Genomic DNA, 17,564 nt, shown 5'->3' with positions numbered 1-17,564 from the left:
CAAAAAATCTAAACCAAAAAGAAATCTGAATTTGCCTTACTATAGCAATCTTAAGACTGGACATTATCTTGAAAGTACGTCACTGCTCAAAAAATAAATATTAAGACTGGATGAAAAATCCATTGGATAAAATTTACTCTTCCAGTTATTTGGGGATGCTAGTGGATGATCTTAATGCTTCCCTGGCCTCAAAACCTTTGAATAAGAACAAAATGACTACATTATTATCAAACATGCATTAGAGATAAAGTCATATTACAATCTTCATCCAATTGTGCCAGAAAAATACCAGCATAATATCCTTCTTATTGGCACATGCCCAAATTCAGAGAGGATTATATTTCACCAAGGATTAATTGCTCATACCAGAGAGAGAACTTCTGGGCTGCAGTAAACCTCACTCACAAATGCACGTAACTGTTACAGAGGCCAAAACAAAACCCTAGAAAAGCATAATTTGAAAGAACAGCTTTAAATTGAGCAGACAGAAGCCAGACAACTTAACAAGAGGATTAAACTGAATCCCAGGATTATCAACTGCATAATAAGAGACATGGGTGGTTGGTTTGTTTTGTTTCACTTGTTTTTCTTCCTTAGTACTGTAAATTCAGAGCATTTTAAACAAAGTGAGAATCTTTATTTTCCCTTATAAATCTCTCCTATGCTAATGGACGTTTTTCAGATGGAAGCCCTGACAATAGATTAGTATATCCTTGTCATCTGAATTCATGATGTGTGCTGTCCTACATTCCTTATTCTCCAACAGAGCTTTTTCTTCTTTATTTTCATTTATGTACACAAGCTGAAGATGAAGGAAAAATTAGTGAAAGGAAATACACAATGGAAACATGAAACTACGCTCTGTACTTTCAGGTGATGAGACAAGAAAATGAAAAAGGTGTTCGCATATTGAGAGTTAACAGAATGAGGCTGTACATTTAGTTCATGGTTGCTCAATAAGACCACTGGAGAAGCAGGAGAAAAATTGGAAAACAGCAGCAAGTTCTACTACTTGGTTTATGTAAATTCTTCAAGTTTGCTGAGGCTTTTTTGAAAGGTAGACCTAGCAGGAAATGGCACTATGGGAAGAAAGAAGAGAGGACCCACGCTGCATTCACTGAGCTACAGCTGCATTAGAAAGTCCATCTGGCAGTGACTTGCTCAAAAGATCAACCACTACCTTGTCTTTCTGAGCAAAGGGTGACCCCTCTGTCCTCACTATTACAAGGTTAATCCAGTCACAAGACTGCTGTTGACAGCATTTGTTTTCCCACCACAGATGTCACAGGAAAAGGCAACTGACTCTCAACTGCATCAAATATTAGGAATCCCACGGTATTCTTGATCCTCTTCAGAAACTGTCTTCTAGCTCAGGAATGAATGCTTCAGATCCACTCTGCTCACTTGTCAGATGGAAAATAAGAATTTTATAACCTACTCTACTCATTAGGATTCAGGGGTGCTGCTTGCAAGTGAAGTACAGTAGTGTTTTAATGTTACACTTGTGTTTCCCTGACTGTATAATGACAACATTCCATTTATACTCATAAACACAGTATTGTTACAGGATGGGAAAACTATAGATATAAAATAAAGATGCACTTTCCATATAAATATTGTACATGCTCACCCAAGGCTTCTCACAAGCTTTGCAAATTCTAAAAGACACGTATCTGAAGGTAGACGCAGCTGTCCCTCAGCCAAAGCCAGCTGACAGTCTTCAAATGTGTAGTCTGTCACTGGAACTCCCAACGCCCTTGAATAAACCAAAGAAACACTGTAAACAAGGCACTAAGAAAACTGAGCAGAATAATCACTTATTTCACAGCAAGAAATCCTGTAATAATTATGCTCTCTTTTCTGAAAAACTATAAGGAAGAGCCGGTAAAAGTAAGTTTACACAGAGAGAATGAAATATGGTACTAGATCAGTTGCAGAGCATCTGCTTTGACTGAGTCCATGAAAATATGCAAGAACACAAGGCAAAAATTAGGCAGTGCATAGACTTTCATACACAAATTTCATATAAATGAATAACTAGGGTTTCAAAATTTTTCATCTGGAACATAAATATATATTTATTAACAACTGTGACCAATATTTTAATTATTTATTTGTTAATGTGTTAGCATAATCACTCTTCAACTAAGGTTAATATTATACAAAAGGCAACATTTCTCTATAAAGAACAGCTAGAACACAACACACAAAAACACGCTCTAAGCAAACAAGTTATTTTTAAACGTATGACATAAAGGTAGAAAAAAAAATTACTCCCAAGTCTTTATACACCAAACAATTCAGTATTGGTTTTGGCTTAATTTCTAACTTAATGCTCTGTAGTAATTCTTGCACCAAATGATAACTGATGGAAATCCTGATATTGTAGCTGCCCTGCATTTGCTGTGGCAAAGTTGAGAGAAAGACAGCGTGGTGTGAAAGAGGCCTTTAAGAATTCAGTGTACAAACATAAGATGCAATTTAGAAAGCCAACATAGCTCCATATAAGCTACTCATCTGCCACATTTTTTTATTACACTTCATTTTACTTAAGGAGCATTATCTCCTTTATGCAGCATTTTCTAGTTTGATGAAATCTTCACAGAATTTTTTTGTTTAGTTACCTTCATTCTTTTCATCCACAGTTTGTCCACCTTACTGCTAACCACCTTTTTAATAAGTGAGGTTAATATATACTAATGGCAAGATTGATGCAAAACCCTGAGGCCTGCCACACTAATTTTGGCTTTGATGAAAACTCTGCATTCAATTCTATGCTTTACTGTAAGTAGTTTGAACTGAAATGACAGTCACCTCTTATGCAAACAATTTCTGCCCGTCTCGTCCTCAGAATCTCACTCCAAGGCCTTTGAATAGGAAGGTAAATAACAAAAGCCAGTTCCCTTCTGTCCACCAATTAATTATCAAACTTCAGGAATTCTGATATATAGGACATGCACTGAACCTTAAAGGTACTGATCAGCGCTTCTCTCTTCTCATGAAGGCTGAGAAAGTCAAACATTTAGGAAGAACACCTCACTAATAAATATTCAAGCTCCAAAGTACCAAATATGGTAAAAAAAAAGATAGTATTTATGCACAAAACAAGGAATTAGAAGGTAGTTATTTTGGCTGAATAGCTTCCCCCTTCCTAAGAAGGAGCAACAAAGGGAAAGGAACAAAAGGACAAAGCCAACTAAACCAAATGATTTAGGTACATAGAAAAGTCATCTTACAAGCACAGTGGTGAAAATTAGATTGCCTCATACTGGTGATCTAAGCAATTAAATCCAGTTCCTCTAAAATTTTCTCTGCTTGATCTGCTCTTGTTTCATCAATTAACCCCTCCTATGAAGTGTCCCAGCAGTATTTGTAAATCAGTAAACCACCTTAATGGAATGGACAAGATTCTTGTGATACCTTACCGTACCCCCCCAGACTTATGGTAGAATACAGATGAAGAACTCCCCCGTGCTGTGGGGATTGAAATCCATTTCCAAGTTCAACCTGACTTAGAGATCAGGTATTGGGAGCATGTCAATATTTCTGTTTTATAGTATTCCATATAATGCTGTATTATACAAGATGAAATCACTGGTATTTTACAAAATTAATTTTCCTCAAAAGAAGAGAAAGGAGTGGATGAAAGAAGCAGAGTCTATTCAGCCAGTTGAGATTACTTCCTATTTTCATCTTTTCTATTGCCAGTGCACTTGATCATCCCTATAGAAATCCATGTCAACTGTCTCCACCAAGGACATGCTACAGACAGTACGACCCAGAGCAGTTCCATAAAAGAAGGAAACAAATATCTAGCCCAGCCAAGCACATTACACCAAAATGCATGAGTCCTCCAGGCCATGCTAAATATAGCATGTAATAGAAATACAGGAACTTACAGGCGATCAGCTGAAGCACAGGGGAACTACATGCAAAAGGGGAAGCATGTTAAAAATAAGTTAGGAAACTGAAAGAGTAAACTGCTCCTCTGTTGACATATTAGGAAATCAGGAGAAGTGGTAAGTCACTTAAATTCCGAAAGGACAAAAAACATTTAGTGTCATTGAAAATTATTAAAGGTGGCAATTAAAGAGACTTTAAAGAAACAGAAGAAACTCAAGCATTCTCTCAAGGGAAACAGAGAAGATGGACAAGCTAAAACATAACTATAAGGTGGCAAGCCAAAGCAAGAAACAATAGCTTGTTAAAACCAAAAGCAAGATGCTTTTCCAACACATCAAAAGAAAGATGACTAAGAAAGATCAGGGCACTCAGCCTGGGGGGAGGGTTGAAGCCTGAATGGCTGCCAACCCAGCACCAATGCCAGATTTAAACCAGATTTAAATAACTGCTAAATAATCGTCCCCAAATATGTTGAAGGTGCCTAGCGAAAGAGAAATTTTCAAAAAGCCCAAAACAAACAACAAGAAAATCAAAACCAAAATTAAGACAGAAAATAAATTCCAAACAAAAGGCAGGGTCATTTCAGACACAGCCAAACCGCAAGGGGAAACACAACCTGCATATTTTTATAGCTTTGTGCACCCCTTATAAAAGAGGTGGTAGTTGGGCCAGAATTATATTGCTGCTATCAGTGAAGGAAAATCCCCATTACAATTAATACCTACATATATGTTCAATGTCAACACATACACAAAATAGGATTCAGAAAGACAAAAGCAGCTTCTCTTGTTCACCTGTTGTAATTTTCAAGCTGCTGGACTTAAAAAATCCCAAATGAACTTAAACAGGGTACATATACATCCAGACTTTCACAATGACAAAGATCAGAAGTGAGGAAGGAAAGAAATACTTCTGCTCAAAGCAAAGTTCAATCATAGAAACAGCCAAGGCCAGATAGAGTTCAAGGGGCTCTTGAGTTCAGAAGACAAATCACAAGCTGTATAGAGCTAGCAGCTTTAAAGGACCTTGATTTCAACTCAGAATGTTGACGAAACTGAAGCTGGGCAGCATATAAAGTTCATTATTTGTGCTAAGACTTGTGAAATTTTTAGTATCGTAGAATAAAGCCTGGCTTGTTAGAGTTCACTGTAAGGCCTCAGTACAAGTGCAACTCACAGGATTTTCTACAGAACCAGTTATCAAACCATTCTAACTTATCCTCCAGGGCAATCTTCTTCTACTTCAATTGGGGAAAAAAAAAAATAATTTCAATTTGAGATGCAAATCACAAGTACAATCCTATATTTTTAATAAACTAAAAATAAAACAACTTTTCCCATATCTTCATTGGAAAGCATTTCCCCCCCTCTTTTTTTCAAACTACCTCTGCTTTCACACTCAACTAATGTGAGTCTAGCCTTTAAAAAAGTCCAGCAGATTTTTTGGCCTGACATGAATATCTCACTTGACATACTTTGAGACTTTTTCCTTCCCTGCCCTCCCCAAGATGCTGGCTGTTTACCCATCATGACATCACACTACATGAAGTTTCAAAGTCACCAAGTCACTTGAAAATAATAAATGAAACAAAACCCCAAAAGCTTTCCTGCAAACCCAATCTGATAAACACAACAGTTATCCTTGTTATATCCTGATGTCTTACACCAAACAGCTCCCTATGTCTAACATTTGTGCCGTCATAATATGAGATGAATTATTAACTTCCTCATTTTCTGCATACCAATCCACTATGCATGCAAAATGCCAAACATAAAACAGAATGTGACTACTGGAATATTATACAAAGTGAGAGAAAATAGTACAGGCAATATTGTGACATTTGGAATCTACATTTCAAGAAAAATATTCTCAAAATGTTTTACATTGTTCATAAGCAGAACTGTGAACTAATCAAGAGAACATTCCATAGACTGCTCACAGAAAAACTCCTTTAAATCAATTATAATCTTTATTGGGTGCTGAAAACATTAGGATTCTATTCAATTTGGTATTTTTCTTCATTAGCAGATGTTCAGCAAAAAGACACACAAAACACAGTGGACAAATAACTTCAATTATTAGTAGTCATCTAATCTAGTCATCAGTAGCACACAAACTTCCTGAACCAGAGACCTTTTGTACCATTGTGTTTTAGAATCACTCATTAACCACATGTTTTTTACAGTGTATCTCAGCTCTGATGAAGTAATTTTATCTATCTGGTAAAGAATGCCACAATTTTGGACATTTTAAAGACTTACTCCATTTACTTTTAGCTGATCTACTGTTGAGTGCTTTCAATCTCTCCTGCCATGAAAAGTAAGACTTCCTTTAGTATAGTTTTTCAGAACACTGGTGATTTTCCTGACCTTCAAAACAATCCTCCACTCTTTTTCCCTATCCTTTCCCAAGCTGAAGTGCTGCCAACTTAATAGTTTTGGAAAGCCAGAGTAGATAGTCCCTTTTCTCTCCTCAGACTACTACTTTTTGACATTCTCCAAGCAAAAGAAGGTCCAGTCATGAGTCTGAAGTTCACATAAGGAATCTATTATCTCATAATGGTTTAATTTTTAGACAGAAAAAGAAGCTGCCAACAACTGTATTTCTGCCTGGTGTTGTTTGAAATTGGGTCCTGTAATTGTTGATCTTGTGGACTTGCACATCACAAATCTTCAAGGAGTAAAAAACAGAGGAGGTTCTCCTTGTGTTGTCAGCATTCAAAAACCAGTTAAAACCAGAGTGTTACAAAGTATTACTTAACATTTAAGAAATTTATTTCTTCCTTGAGAAAATAAATGTAGCAAGAAGCTGCACAGTTAACCCTGCTCTATGACTATGTTCTCCACCTGCCACACTCACAGTATTCACAGAAATGAACAGAGTGCACAACGTATTTCTCATCTCCATTTTTGTTTATGGTGTGAAACCCAAACAATGCATAGAATCTTTTAGGAGGGAAAAGACCTATGAGTTAAAGTCCAGCTTTAACTGGATCACTTTTTGACTGATCACTGACTTTTCAACTAAACCATGGTGTCACGTCCAGTTGTTTCCTAACATCTCTGTGGGCAGCCATTCTGATATTTAACACTTTCCATGAATAAATTCTTCCTGATGTTCAACCTGAACCTCCCCTGGAGCAGCTTGAGGCCATTTCCTCTCATCCTATCACTGTGTTGGACAAGAGGCCAACCCACAGCTTGGAACAATCTCCTTTCAGGCAGTTATAGAGAGCAGTAAGATCCCCCTGAGCCTTCTTCTCTCCAGGCTACACAGCCCCAGCTCCCTCAGCCAATTCTCACATCATTTACTCTCTAGACCCTTCACCATCGATGCTTCAAATGGATGCTTGTTAACTCCAACACTACAGTAATTCCACTTATACTGATGCTTATGCCTTTGATGGTATAAAAATGCCAAAAAACCAGTTTGGATTTCGAAGTTGAATGCTGAGCATCCAAACAGTACCTGTGCAGAATCACACAAGGAATTTCAGACAGCACAGGCACAGAAAACAGCAGTTTTTCCCAAGTTAGGTTCAACAGGCCACTGAATACAACAAATAGCCATGAGTCAGACCAGTAAGCTACTGTAAACTCACATCCTCAAGGCCACTCTTCAGCAATGAGCATTACTCTATCACATATATCGGCAAAGATTAGGTTCTGATGCTGTCAGAGCCTGCAAGAAAAAAAACAAACCCTGATTTTGACTGTGCAGAAGATGACAAAAGGGAAGATGGACACAGAAGACTACCTGTAATGTTTTTTGCCTTCACCAGCATGCTGGATAAAAACACTCATTTTTCAAAAGCAAAATGTTAACGCTCATATGTCAAGCTGGTAAGTCAGTGCTTTAACTGTATGACATGCTCCAACATGGGGAAAGTGATCCTGGCAAGCACTTGACAGAAAACATCAGGAAGGCAGATGTTTCAAGTTCCGTGTTTAACATGCTGCACTTTAATCAATTTCAGCATCTACTGCAAATATACAAACGTGTCTTTAAATGTTTCTGTGAGGAAGAAAAACAAAATTACTGGAAAAATGCAAACTCAACTATTCGTTTTGCTATTTCTACAGGAAGGCTGCCTTTCTGGGCTCACCAAAAATGAAACTTCAGAACTCCGGGACAGTGTCACAGATGTTATTACAGTGCTGAGTTTAACACTCAAAAGATCTAGGAAAATAAAATGCTCAAATCAGGAGTACTGAAAGAACTTCAGTCCTGAAGTGCTTACAGTTTTGAAAAACAAAGGGGCAAAAGTGTCTGGTTTCCAACAAGTTTCAGTCTCAACATCTGCCACATGCAAAAAAGAAAATTAACAGATTTGCGATATTTTGTCTTTCATTTTTTTCCCAAATTGCACTACCTAACCACATTCTTCCCTATTTTGAAGACAGTCTTTAAGAGAAACTAAAACTAAAGGAAAACAATTTGTGTTTGCATGTTAATATGTGACCTGTGGGTCTGTGTATCATCAGTCAGCTTATACCTGTAATTACAGCTGAGGTTACTTCACACTTGCACAAAGAGCCTGCAGTGCAGATTTTCACAATCAGCTGCCTGCATTACCACTGGCTTATCTAAGTACAAAATGAATTTTTGCAACTAAAAGCTAAGCTACTGGCATACTTCTTTCAAACATATCTAAGTCCTAAAGAACAGCAGGGTAACAAACTTGTTTTTCCCTCCAAAGTGGGAGTAAATGTTATCTACTTTTGCGTTCAAACAGAATTTCTATACGCTAAATAGTACTTTGAGTACAACTAAGAGATGTCTTTCAGAATACAGCTGCTCATGAAAATTAGGCATTTAAGAACAGTTGCAAACGGGTACAACCCCACAATAAAAACAGGCAACTAATATATTACTTTAGGGGAAAATACTCCAAACAAACCACAAAACACTCTTAAAGCTATTCTTTAAATAGCTATCAGTAAATTAGGAATTGTGATGCAGCAAAACAACATAGAAAGGTAAAAATGCATAGAAAATTGCAATTGATGCAGCTCAGAAGCATAAGACTTTTTAAGGCATAAGAGAAAATACAAAAAATAATGTAACTATTAGCTAAGGATAGGAAAATTATCATCAGAAAAAAGCCCCCTTCTGTCATGTGCAATACTTTACATTGGGAAAGAATTAAGACAACATATCTTATGAATAAAAGTAAGTATTTCCCAATGCTCTAAGAGTGATAGAGATATTTCCTCTACCACTGAGAAATTTCTAGAAATAAATACTTGTGATTGCATGGTCAAGTGATTTGTTCCTAATAATTCTGGAAAAGCTGGATTGAAGTCTCAAGTGACTGGCAATTTTACAACACTAACATAGTTCCAGTAAACTACCACTTATTAATTAGAAGATTAAACAAAACCCCACAAGCCAACACGGACCAGAATGTTTGACACTCAAGTAGAAAATATATAGAAGAAACTGCGGAACTCAAGAAATTAACAGACCAAAACAACCCATGTTGACTACCATCAACAGAAGATGATAATAGGTTATGCACATGAAGACCAAAATGATGATTTTGCTTAAGTAATACAAAAGTAAGGCAATATTATATTTATCTATATGGCATGACTTACTAGTAGGTCAGAATTTTGTTAGAGCAATAAAGAACACATTAAGTCAATTATAGCTCAGAACAGCACCACACTTTATTTATCGATTTTAAAGAGATCCAGCCAGGACTGTTGCCATATTTAAAAGCACTCAACATTTTCAGTGATTTGAAAGTGACTCTAAACACAGCTCCTGATAGCACTTGGTGGGTGACACGGGAATTGACTAAACTGAGTAGGAGTCAGAACAAGGCCAGAAAGACCAAACAAGACAGACTCACTCAAAAATAGGTTGTATGAGAAAATTAAATGTGAAGCATATCGTTAAGGTATAAGTAGGGACCATATTTTAAACAGCAGATTAATCTATTCTGCACATACTTTTTGTGCAAATTAAGAAAACGACCCAAAAGATGTCAAGCATGTTCAGTAGCAGTGGCTATCTGTATGAGTCATTCCAGTTCTGATAACACAGGCACACTCTGGATTTCACTTTTTGGGCAAGTAAATTCACCCAATGTGCAAGAAACTGATGTCCTAAAGAAACAAACCTCAGTGAATGACAGCACCTCCTTACCAAAATAGTTAAGTGTTCACTCACATACATATATAAATTGAGTATCTAGAGACTGCAATCACATCTGTGGCCACCCACAGGAAAGCTAGTCAAATATGGGTAAACCAAAAATTCTTCAGAAAGTCAACAAGCAGAAGCCGCATAAGATAAAGATGTCTTGTCAAATGCTTTGTTCAATGCTAAATAGAAGCTGTTCAAAAATTAAGATTATTGTGAAGGCAAATGATTTCAAGAGCAGAAACTGTATCTATTGCTGCACTCAGCAACTTCTATCAACTCCATCTGAAATCAAGAGCAAGACACAAGGTTTCCACAACACTGGTTCTAGACTCACAAATCATTACTACCTGAGAGCGCCACCTTTGATGCTGTAAAATATCCAGTAGAATTAGACTCTCTGCCAGAGAAATATGATGAGGAAGAGGGGTAAGAAACCTAAAGAGATCCCCAAAAGGACCTCTTGACAATAAGATGCTACACTGCCACTAACTCAATCCTAGAGAAAATCTAGATGAAGCAGTAATATTGTCCTTTATTCAGCAATGCAGAGTGCAATGCTAGCACCAAACAGCACCTGAGGTACTTGAGTTCCAAGCTCCAGAACAGCCTTGACAGCATTTGAGTTGGAATCTCCTGTACCAAAAGCTGCATGAGTAAGTCTAGAGAACTGACACAAGAAGGAGGCATCTGGAAGTGGTCAGAAGTAAATAATTTTAAACTATGTTTATGTTAATTGGTCTACAGTTACCCATGATACCCAGGCATCTACATTCTGTTTTATTCCCACCTGCATTTTGACTTCAGAACTTCAATATCCACACACGTTTGTTTTCCCATTCACATTAACACAGCATCTACAGCCCCTGCTTCATCCCAAAGCCGTTTTTGACATCTCCCTTTTGACAGTCTTCCTGTTGGATCTGCACTCCTCTTCTGTGACCAAAAATGCTTAATTCCTCAGGGGTGGGAGGGAGAAACATAATCACTTTTTTCCTCCTAAGTGCACTCAGAGGGGAAGGCTTGCGACATGCCAGTTGTTGTAAACTTTTGTAGGCTTTCAAAGTTTTTCCTTACAGCACACAATCCCTGTTATGTGAGTGGAGCAGAGTTCAGAATGAAGATTTAATAACTGGCCTTCTACACAAAGTCTGAGGACAACACTTGCCAAGTGATGGCCTTTAATTAACAACAAAAGTCTTTGAGGCCAGTGCCTCAAAGATTTTTGTCTCCAAGACAGGATGATTCAAACAGGTCCTTTTGTTCTTTTCTCTTGTGAGCAATGCCCTTTTGTACAATGGATCTATTGTTATATTATTGTCTCAACATCCGTAAGGAAACTCACAGACGTGGGTTCAAGCAGACAAGAATTCTCAGTTACTACCTGCAAACTGGCCTTTGGCTTAAATTGAAAATGGAAGAGAAGTTGCACAAAGGAAATTATGATTTCACAAGTTCTTTCAAAATCAGGATTAGGAAGATACATAAACCTCTCAAGAGTTATTAGTAATCACAGGCCTGAGGGTTCACTGTAAATATGGAAAGTTATCTACTGACTAATGGAAGATTTACTGAAAGAACAAAAAATAAATGAAAAAGACATTAATAAAAATGCAACAAAAGAGTGAAAGTATTAAATGTTGCCTTTATTATACCCTATAGACAAGTGTTTTAACTGTCTTCACATTAACATTAACTTCAATTAATTTACATTGTATCAGTCCTCTGTTTCCAATGGAAGTAAAGCCACTTCACTGCGCTTTACTGTCTGAAATACTACAGGCTAACAATGAATACATGAAACTATTCTTAACCTCATTAAAACAGTCATAGTTAAAATGCAACCCCAATAGCACAAAATTCAGTTACATAACTTTCCTAAAATTCCACCATATCCTTCCCCCAAAAGACTAAATACCTACTGGAGTAAGCAGAACTGGCTTGTTAAATGAAGACATGTTAAAAATCCCCAAAAGAACAAACCGAAAAGAAATATTCCAAACCCATCAATTCCAACAGTTCTTGCTGTATTTGTGGCTCCCTTGCCTCCTGAGAGGGGAAAGCAACTGCTGTGTAAAAGGTCTTGCAGACACTCCTGCAGACTACAAGGTTCTTTGCAGGCAGACAACCACACCGACTTGATTTCGTGATATTTTCTTCAGTCTAAATTTAAAATCACACATCTATTTTTATATGGAATTACGACATACTTACTCTGCCATTACACGCCTGACGTTATTGGCATATAACACTGGATTTTTTCTTTCTTCTTCTGAAGGAATATACACGGGTAGAAACTGCATACAGAGAACTGAATTATACCAAAAATATTTAACATTTTATACAATCTCTTACAGCACTATCGTGAAAATTGTATACAGTTTGTTGTTACTCAGAAAATTGTACTAAGACTACAGAAAATATTAAAAATTAAACTTTTAAATGCTTAAGTATATGTCACACGTCTAGAAATTAATACAACACTGACTCTGCTAATTTCTTATGACATGGAACCCAAGCAGAGTTTTACCTTCATTTCCTAAGTGGGACTCAGAATTTTAAAATAATTTAGAAGTATTAGCACTTTCTTGCATCAACCTCACTTACCTCCTGTATTGCTCAGCTCTTTCCAGATAACCAAAAAAAAGCACATGCTAAAGGAATATTGTTTTATAACTTAAAAATTAAGAATCCAAATTTTAAGGACATCAGGTATCTACTGTCCCCCTGCACATTTTGAAATCATGTACAACTGCCTAATATACATACGAGCAGTGTTTTTATTTTCTGCTGTTGGATGTTTTGAATTTTTTTTTCCTTCTAATGGGACATGAGCCATTAACACTCCATTGAAAAAAAAAAATCTAAATGAATGCAGATGACCAGAGAACCACTGAACAATTTATGTTGGAAAGGGGAAAATTAAACCAGAACTGCTGGAGACCCACAATAGAAAGGGCAGCTTTTGGAACGGCACAGCCTACATTAAAATATCTTCCAGTATTTAAAGCTGTTTTTAAGTGTCCATTGAAAAATTACGTAATTCCCAAGATCATGGCCAGTCTCACCAATAAAACCTTCAAAACATTTCATTCTGCCAAGCGACTAACTTCTCAGATGGGAGGAACAAGAGCAAATCACTCTGATCATCACGCCTACTCCGTACCAGACAGACAACTCTCTCAGTAGTGCCACACAGTGAGATAATTTATGCACTAAGCGAGCAAAATGCTCACAATCCTGTGTAAAGCTTCTATATTAGAAAAAAAGCAGCAAGAAGCTTAGTTGTATACATATAATTACATATGGGTAGTGAAGATGGGAATTATGACCCAGAAATTTCACACTAGTCTTTGAAACAGAAACTAACAACCGGGTAAAGTTGTTGGTCTTTATTTTAAAGTTTATAATTTCAGCAAACACTTCTCAATAACCATGAAGCTAGCTGCGCTTTTAAAATTACATAACTGTATGATCAACAGTACCCAAACACTGCTATTGGACATTCACCTGTTTCCTGTAAAGGACAAATATTGAATTTATTTTGAGTTTTGCTGGAGTTTTCCCTACATGCACCACTGCAGCTGAAAACACTTGACTCCTGTCAAAGTTTACATTACAAGCAGGTACACCAGCCTCATATAATATACAAAACCACAAAGACTGTGAAGTTAACAGAGATGGAAAGACTGCTCCTTCAACTTCCAAACCTCATTTATTTGAGTTGCAAATGGCTATCAAGTAATTTGTTCAAACACAGAAGTTTGAATATGAGGTGACTTCAGAGGTGTTCTGCATGTCTGTGCCTAACTCAACATAAACAGCACAATCATTTCAACATGACTAACAAAACCAAGAGAAGAATTCTCAGCTGCTGCAGACTGTCGTGGATGTACAAACACTGAAGTAGACAGGTCAGTAAAACAAACAGACATGAGCCAACACAAACTACATGTGCAGATGATCATATATCCTTCTTCACATTGCCAGCATGTCAGTTCTAAGTACAGGATGGGTGGATGGGTGAATATTTACAGAAACCTGTTATAAAACCTACATAGATGCTTGCTTCTCAATACACACGCTGGATGACACACACAACATGCCAGAACATATATTACATGCAGAGAAGCCCAGACTAGCAAAGTTTGGATCCTGATTGCTGGCTGTTAAATCTTACTGGCTATCATTTAATAAAAAAATAAAACTCTGAGTTTGTGTTTTGTCATATGTCTTCCTGAATTATTGGATCATCAGCACTAACTGCAGTATCCAGGCTGGTAGGTATTTGCCAGTATCTCTGTGTTGATTGAACAGAGCAGGAGTATCAACCAACAAGCTTCAGAGACCAGAGCAAAAATATGACTTCAAACACAAACCAACTAATATTTCCTATATATCCTCACTGCACATCCTTACAAAAACAGATTCAACTGCTACAGCTCCAGAACAGCCTTGACAGCATTTGAGTTGGAATCTCCTGTACCAAAAGCTGCATGAGTAAACTGGGAAAGTTCAGAGAACTGACACAAGAAGGCAGCATCTGGAAGTAGTCAGAAGTAAATTATTTTTAACTATGTTGGTGTTAATTGGTCTACAGTTATCCAGGTAGTATCCATGGCATTCAGGCATCAACATTCTGTTTGAGTCCCATCTGCATTTTAACTTCAAAACTTTGATATCCAAACACATTTGTTTTCTCATTCACATTAACACAGCTCATACTGGCCTGAGGTATTACTCTGCCCCATACTTGAGAGCAACCTTGCAAACAGGTCTGCTCCTCTATCCTCTGCCAGCCCCTTCTTTAGTATGGGCTATCTCAGAAGGTCACTAGTTTGCTTTTTTCCCCTCAAGAACTACCAAAGATCACAGCTTGTTATGTAAGAGTTACAGAAACTCAACATCTGCTAGCAGCTGCTGCCTCAAAAATCAAGAAAGCTCAGCAGTGTTCACTCTAGTGTGTGAAAGAACCCATTTTACTTGCCTAGGGCAGAAAACCATGTTCCTGAGAAAGGGTAAAGATCCTGCCAACCAGCTGGTTTGTCTTAGCCCTGAGTGAGGCAGTCACTCCCTGGCCCTTCTGCAAAACACAGGTCACTATTCTGGAAATCCCACTTGTTTTTTATCCAACTGAATTGATAACACAAACCACAAATTTTTACAACACATACAACTACTGAGTGGCTGGTATTTTGCATATTCATTAATTCTGAGAATGACTGATTGCAAAAATAAGCAAATACAGAGCAATGAAAAGTACAGTGATCAGCATGCAATATATGTTACTATTGTAACACAGTGTATGAAAACATGCAATAGTTCTTCCTACTGATTTACCCTGCCATCAGTTCCATCTATCAGACCTAAATAGCTGCTTCATTATTCAAAAAGCAAAAGAATTGCAGAACATCTGTCAAATATCCTATATGACACACTTCAAATACTGTAATTGTCCACAAAAATGTAATTACTCTGTGTAAAATGCATTAGGACAAGTTGAAAGGCAAGGCTATAATTGTTTCCATGTTTTCACTACAATAGTCTTCAGCCTTAAAATTACAGTATTTTCCTCAAAATAAAGTTAAGAATATAAATAGATTTTCTTTGTGCTTTCCAACTTCACATTCTGAACAGTGCAGCCGAATAAAAAAAATAGCCAGATATTAAATAACTTATATGGCCTATAAGAAACCACCTACAATTTTTCTCTACAAGACAGTTCTTAGTTCATACATCAGCATTCACACACTTGAATGTCTTAACACACAAAGTCGGTACACTAATCAAAAGAGCAATCAGGCTATCATTAGAAGACAAGAAATTTGTTCACAAAAGACTTTCTAAAGTGAGCCAGAAATTTATCTACTCAATTCAAATCACTAAAAAATTAAAGTCTTATGCCAACTGGAAAACTGTATTTTGCTATTCCATTTTTAGACTGTATTTTCAGATACAACAGCCATTTGTCTAAAATATAAGTGGTGTCTTAAACTGTTTTTACGACATACATCCAAGATATGAATACAAACTTTCACTGCAGAATTATGTACAATATTATGTATTCTACAACTGCTCAGAATACAGTGGAGTTTTTTTTACTGACCTCAATTTCCACAGAATTGTGAAATTGACATAAAGTAAGCCACAGAATTTCAAACCTAAAAGGGGAAAAAGATAGGGAAGGATGAAGGGAAAAAAAAGTATGTAGTGAAACTGTAACACATTATGCTCCAAAGTCTTCACGTAGCATCCTACTTGTAGTAACATCATATTCAGATAAAAATTAACAGAAAAGGCTTTTGAAAGTACTTCTACATATTAAATTCTGTAAGGTGGAACAAAAGTAGTTTACACTGAATTGGCCTCTTAAAAAATAGTCAAAAACAGGAACACAAAAAGTGAAAGGTAATATATGCATGACATGTTAAAGGAAGAATAAGTCTGTTTCAGAAAAATGCTGTATTCAGCACAAAGCTGGCAACATTAATTATGTAACCACTGAGATTTTATCATTACCTTAGTTTGGAATCAAAGTGCATTATACTTCCAAAGTCTGTTAATGAAATGCAGTATGTGTGTTTTAATAGCCTAAGATACAAGATAACTGGAATCAACTTGACCTTTGAAAGCATTAAGATTCAAATCCAGGAAAGGATTTAGTAAACCTAAATTAAGGAGCAGTGTCAAGTAGCCACATTTTCATACACTATCTAGGCAGTTATAGTAGTCAATTATTGTGAGGGGATTGCTGGCCAAAATCCTCTTACACAGAAAAAGGGCAGTTCCTAGAAGCAAAACCCTACTCATTTTGTTATGCACCCATGCAGGGCTGCAAAACATTTCCCCCTCACTTCCTTCTTATTGAGCTTCCAACACATCAAAGCAAAGAATCAGGAACAACAATGGAGCCTGTAATTTGAAGTCTGCACTCCTGACAGAAACACGAAAGTCTGGTTTCTAGGTCCTTGTTCAAGAGCATTAAAAACCCCCAACAAGTTACAAGTAAACTTTTCTCTCTGCCATCTCTGTAATCCTCAAAGATTGAACCCTGAATTTAAATAAAAATTTAAAACTGATAGAATCTGTGTCTAACTCAACTATGGTCATTCTTTATTTTCAAGGTAGACTCAGTTGATCTGCTCTGAATACTGTCAAAGCAGTAAAAACATTACTTTCAATGAGTGTTTAAGTTTGCAAGTGACAAGTTTTCAATCCATTTAACAGGCTACAGCACCTTTAAACAAACAGAATACTCCTAGATACCAAAACATTTCCAGATTTCTGCTTTAGTGTTAGCCAAAACATAAAGAAGTGTTTGCCGAGAAAAGGAACCCTGTTATCAGTCTTGACAGCATTTTCTGTTAAGACATCACAAATACATTTTAGGTTATCCAGGAGAATTAATCCTAATTAAGCCAAGCTGTAATTTAAACTGACCCAGTCAATTTGTATAACATCACATGCTGCTGCAGATTCTGATTCAGCTTTAATTTAATTTCCCTTTATTA

General features: G+C 36.8%; 1 protein-coding gene across 3 annotated transcripts in view; it reads right to left on the bottom strand.

The window, feature by feature from the left end:
* Window positions 1-17,564, bottom strand: part of LPCAT1 (lysophosphatidylcholine acyltransferase 1) — a 65,880-nt gene that overhangs the window by 20,803 nt on the left and 27,513 nt on the right. For 2 of the 3 annotated variants that reach the window (XM_041476484.1, XM_041476483.1), the window contains exons 8-10: window positions 16,160-16,214; window positions 12,268-12,350; window positions 1,631-1,756 (exon numbers count right to left, since the gene is read on the bottom strand). In XM_041476484.1, coding sequence (XP_041332418.1) covers window positions 1,631-1,756; window positions 12,268-12,350; window positions 16,160-16,214 — 264 coding nt within the window. The remainder of the gene's footprint in view (window positions 1-1,630; window positions 1,757-12,267; window positions 12,351-16,159; window positions 16,215-17,564) is intronic. The other variant, XM_041476482.1, reaches the window with a different exon arrangement.

This window comes from Pyrgilauda ruficollis, unplaced genomic scaffold (assembly GCF_017590135.1).
Source record: "Pyrgilauda ruficollis isolate IOZ18807 unplaced genomic scaffold, ASM1759013v1 scaffold39, whole genome shotgun sequence".
NCBI classification, from domain to species: Eukaryota; Metazoa; Chordata; class Aves; order Passeriformes; family Passeridae; genus Pyrgilauda; species Pyrgilauda ruficollis.
Note: the sequence above shows the minus strand (reverse complement) of the source record. Positions and strands in the feature narration are given on the sequence as shown.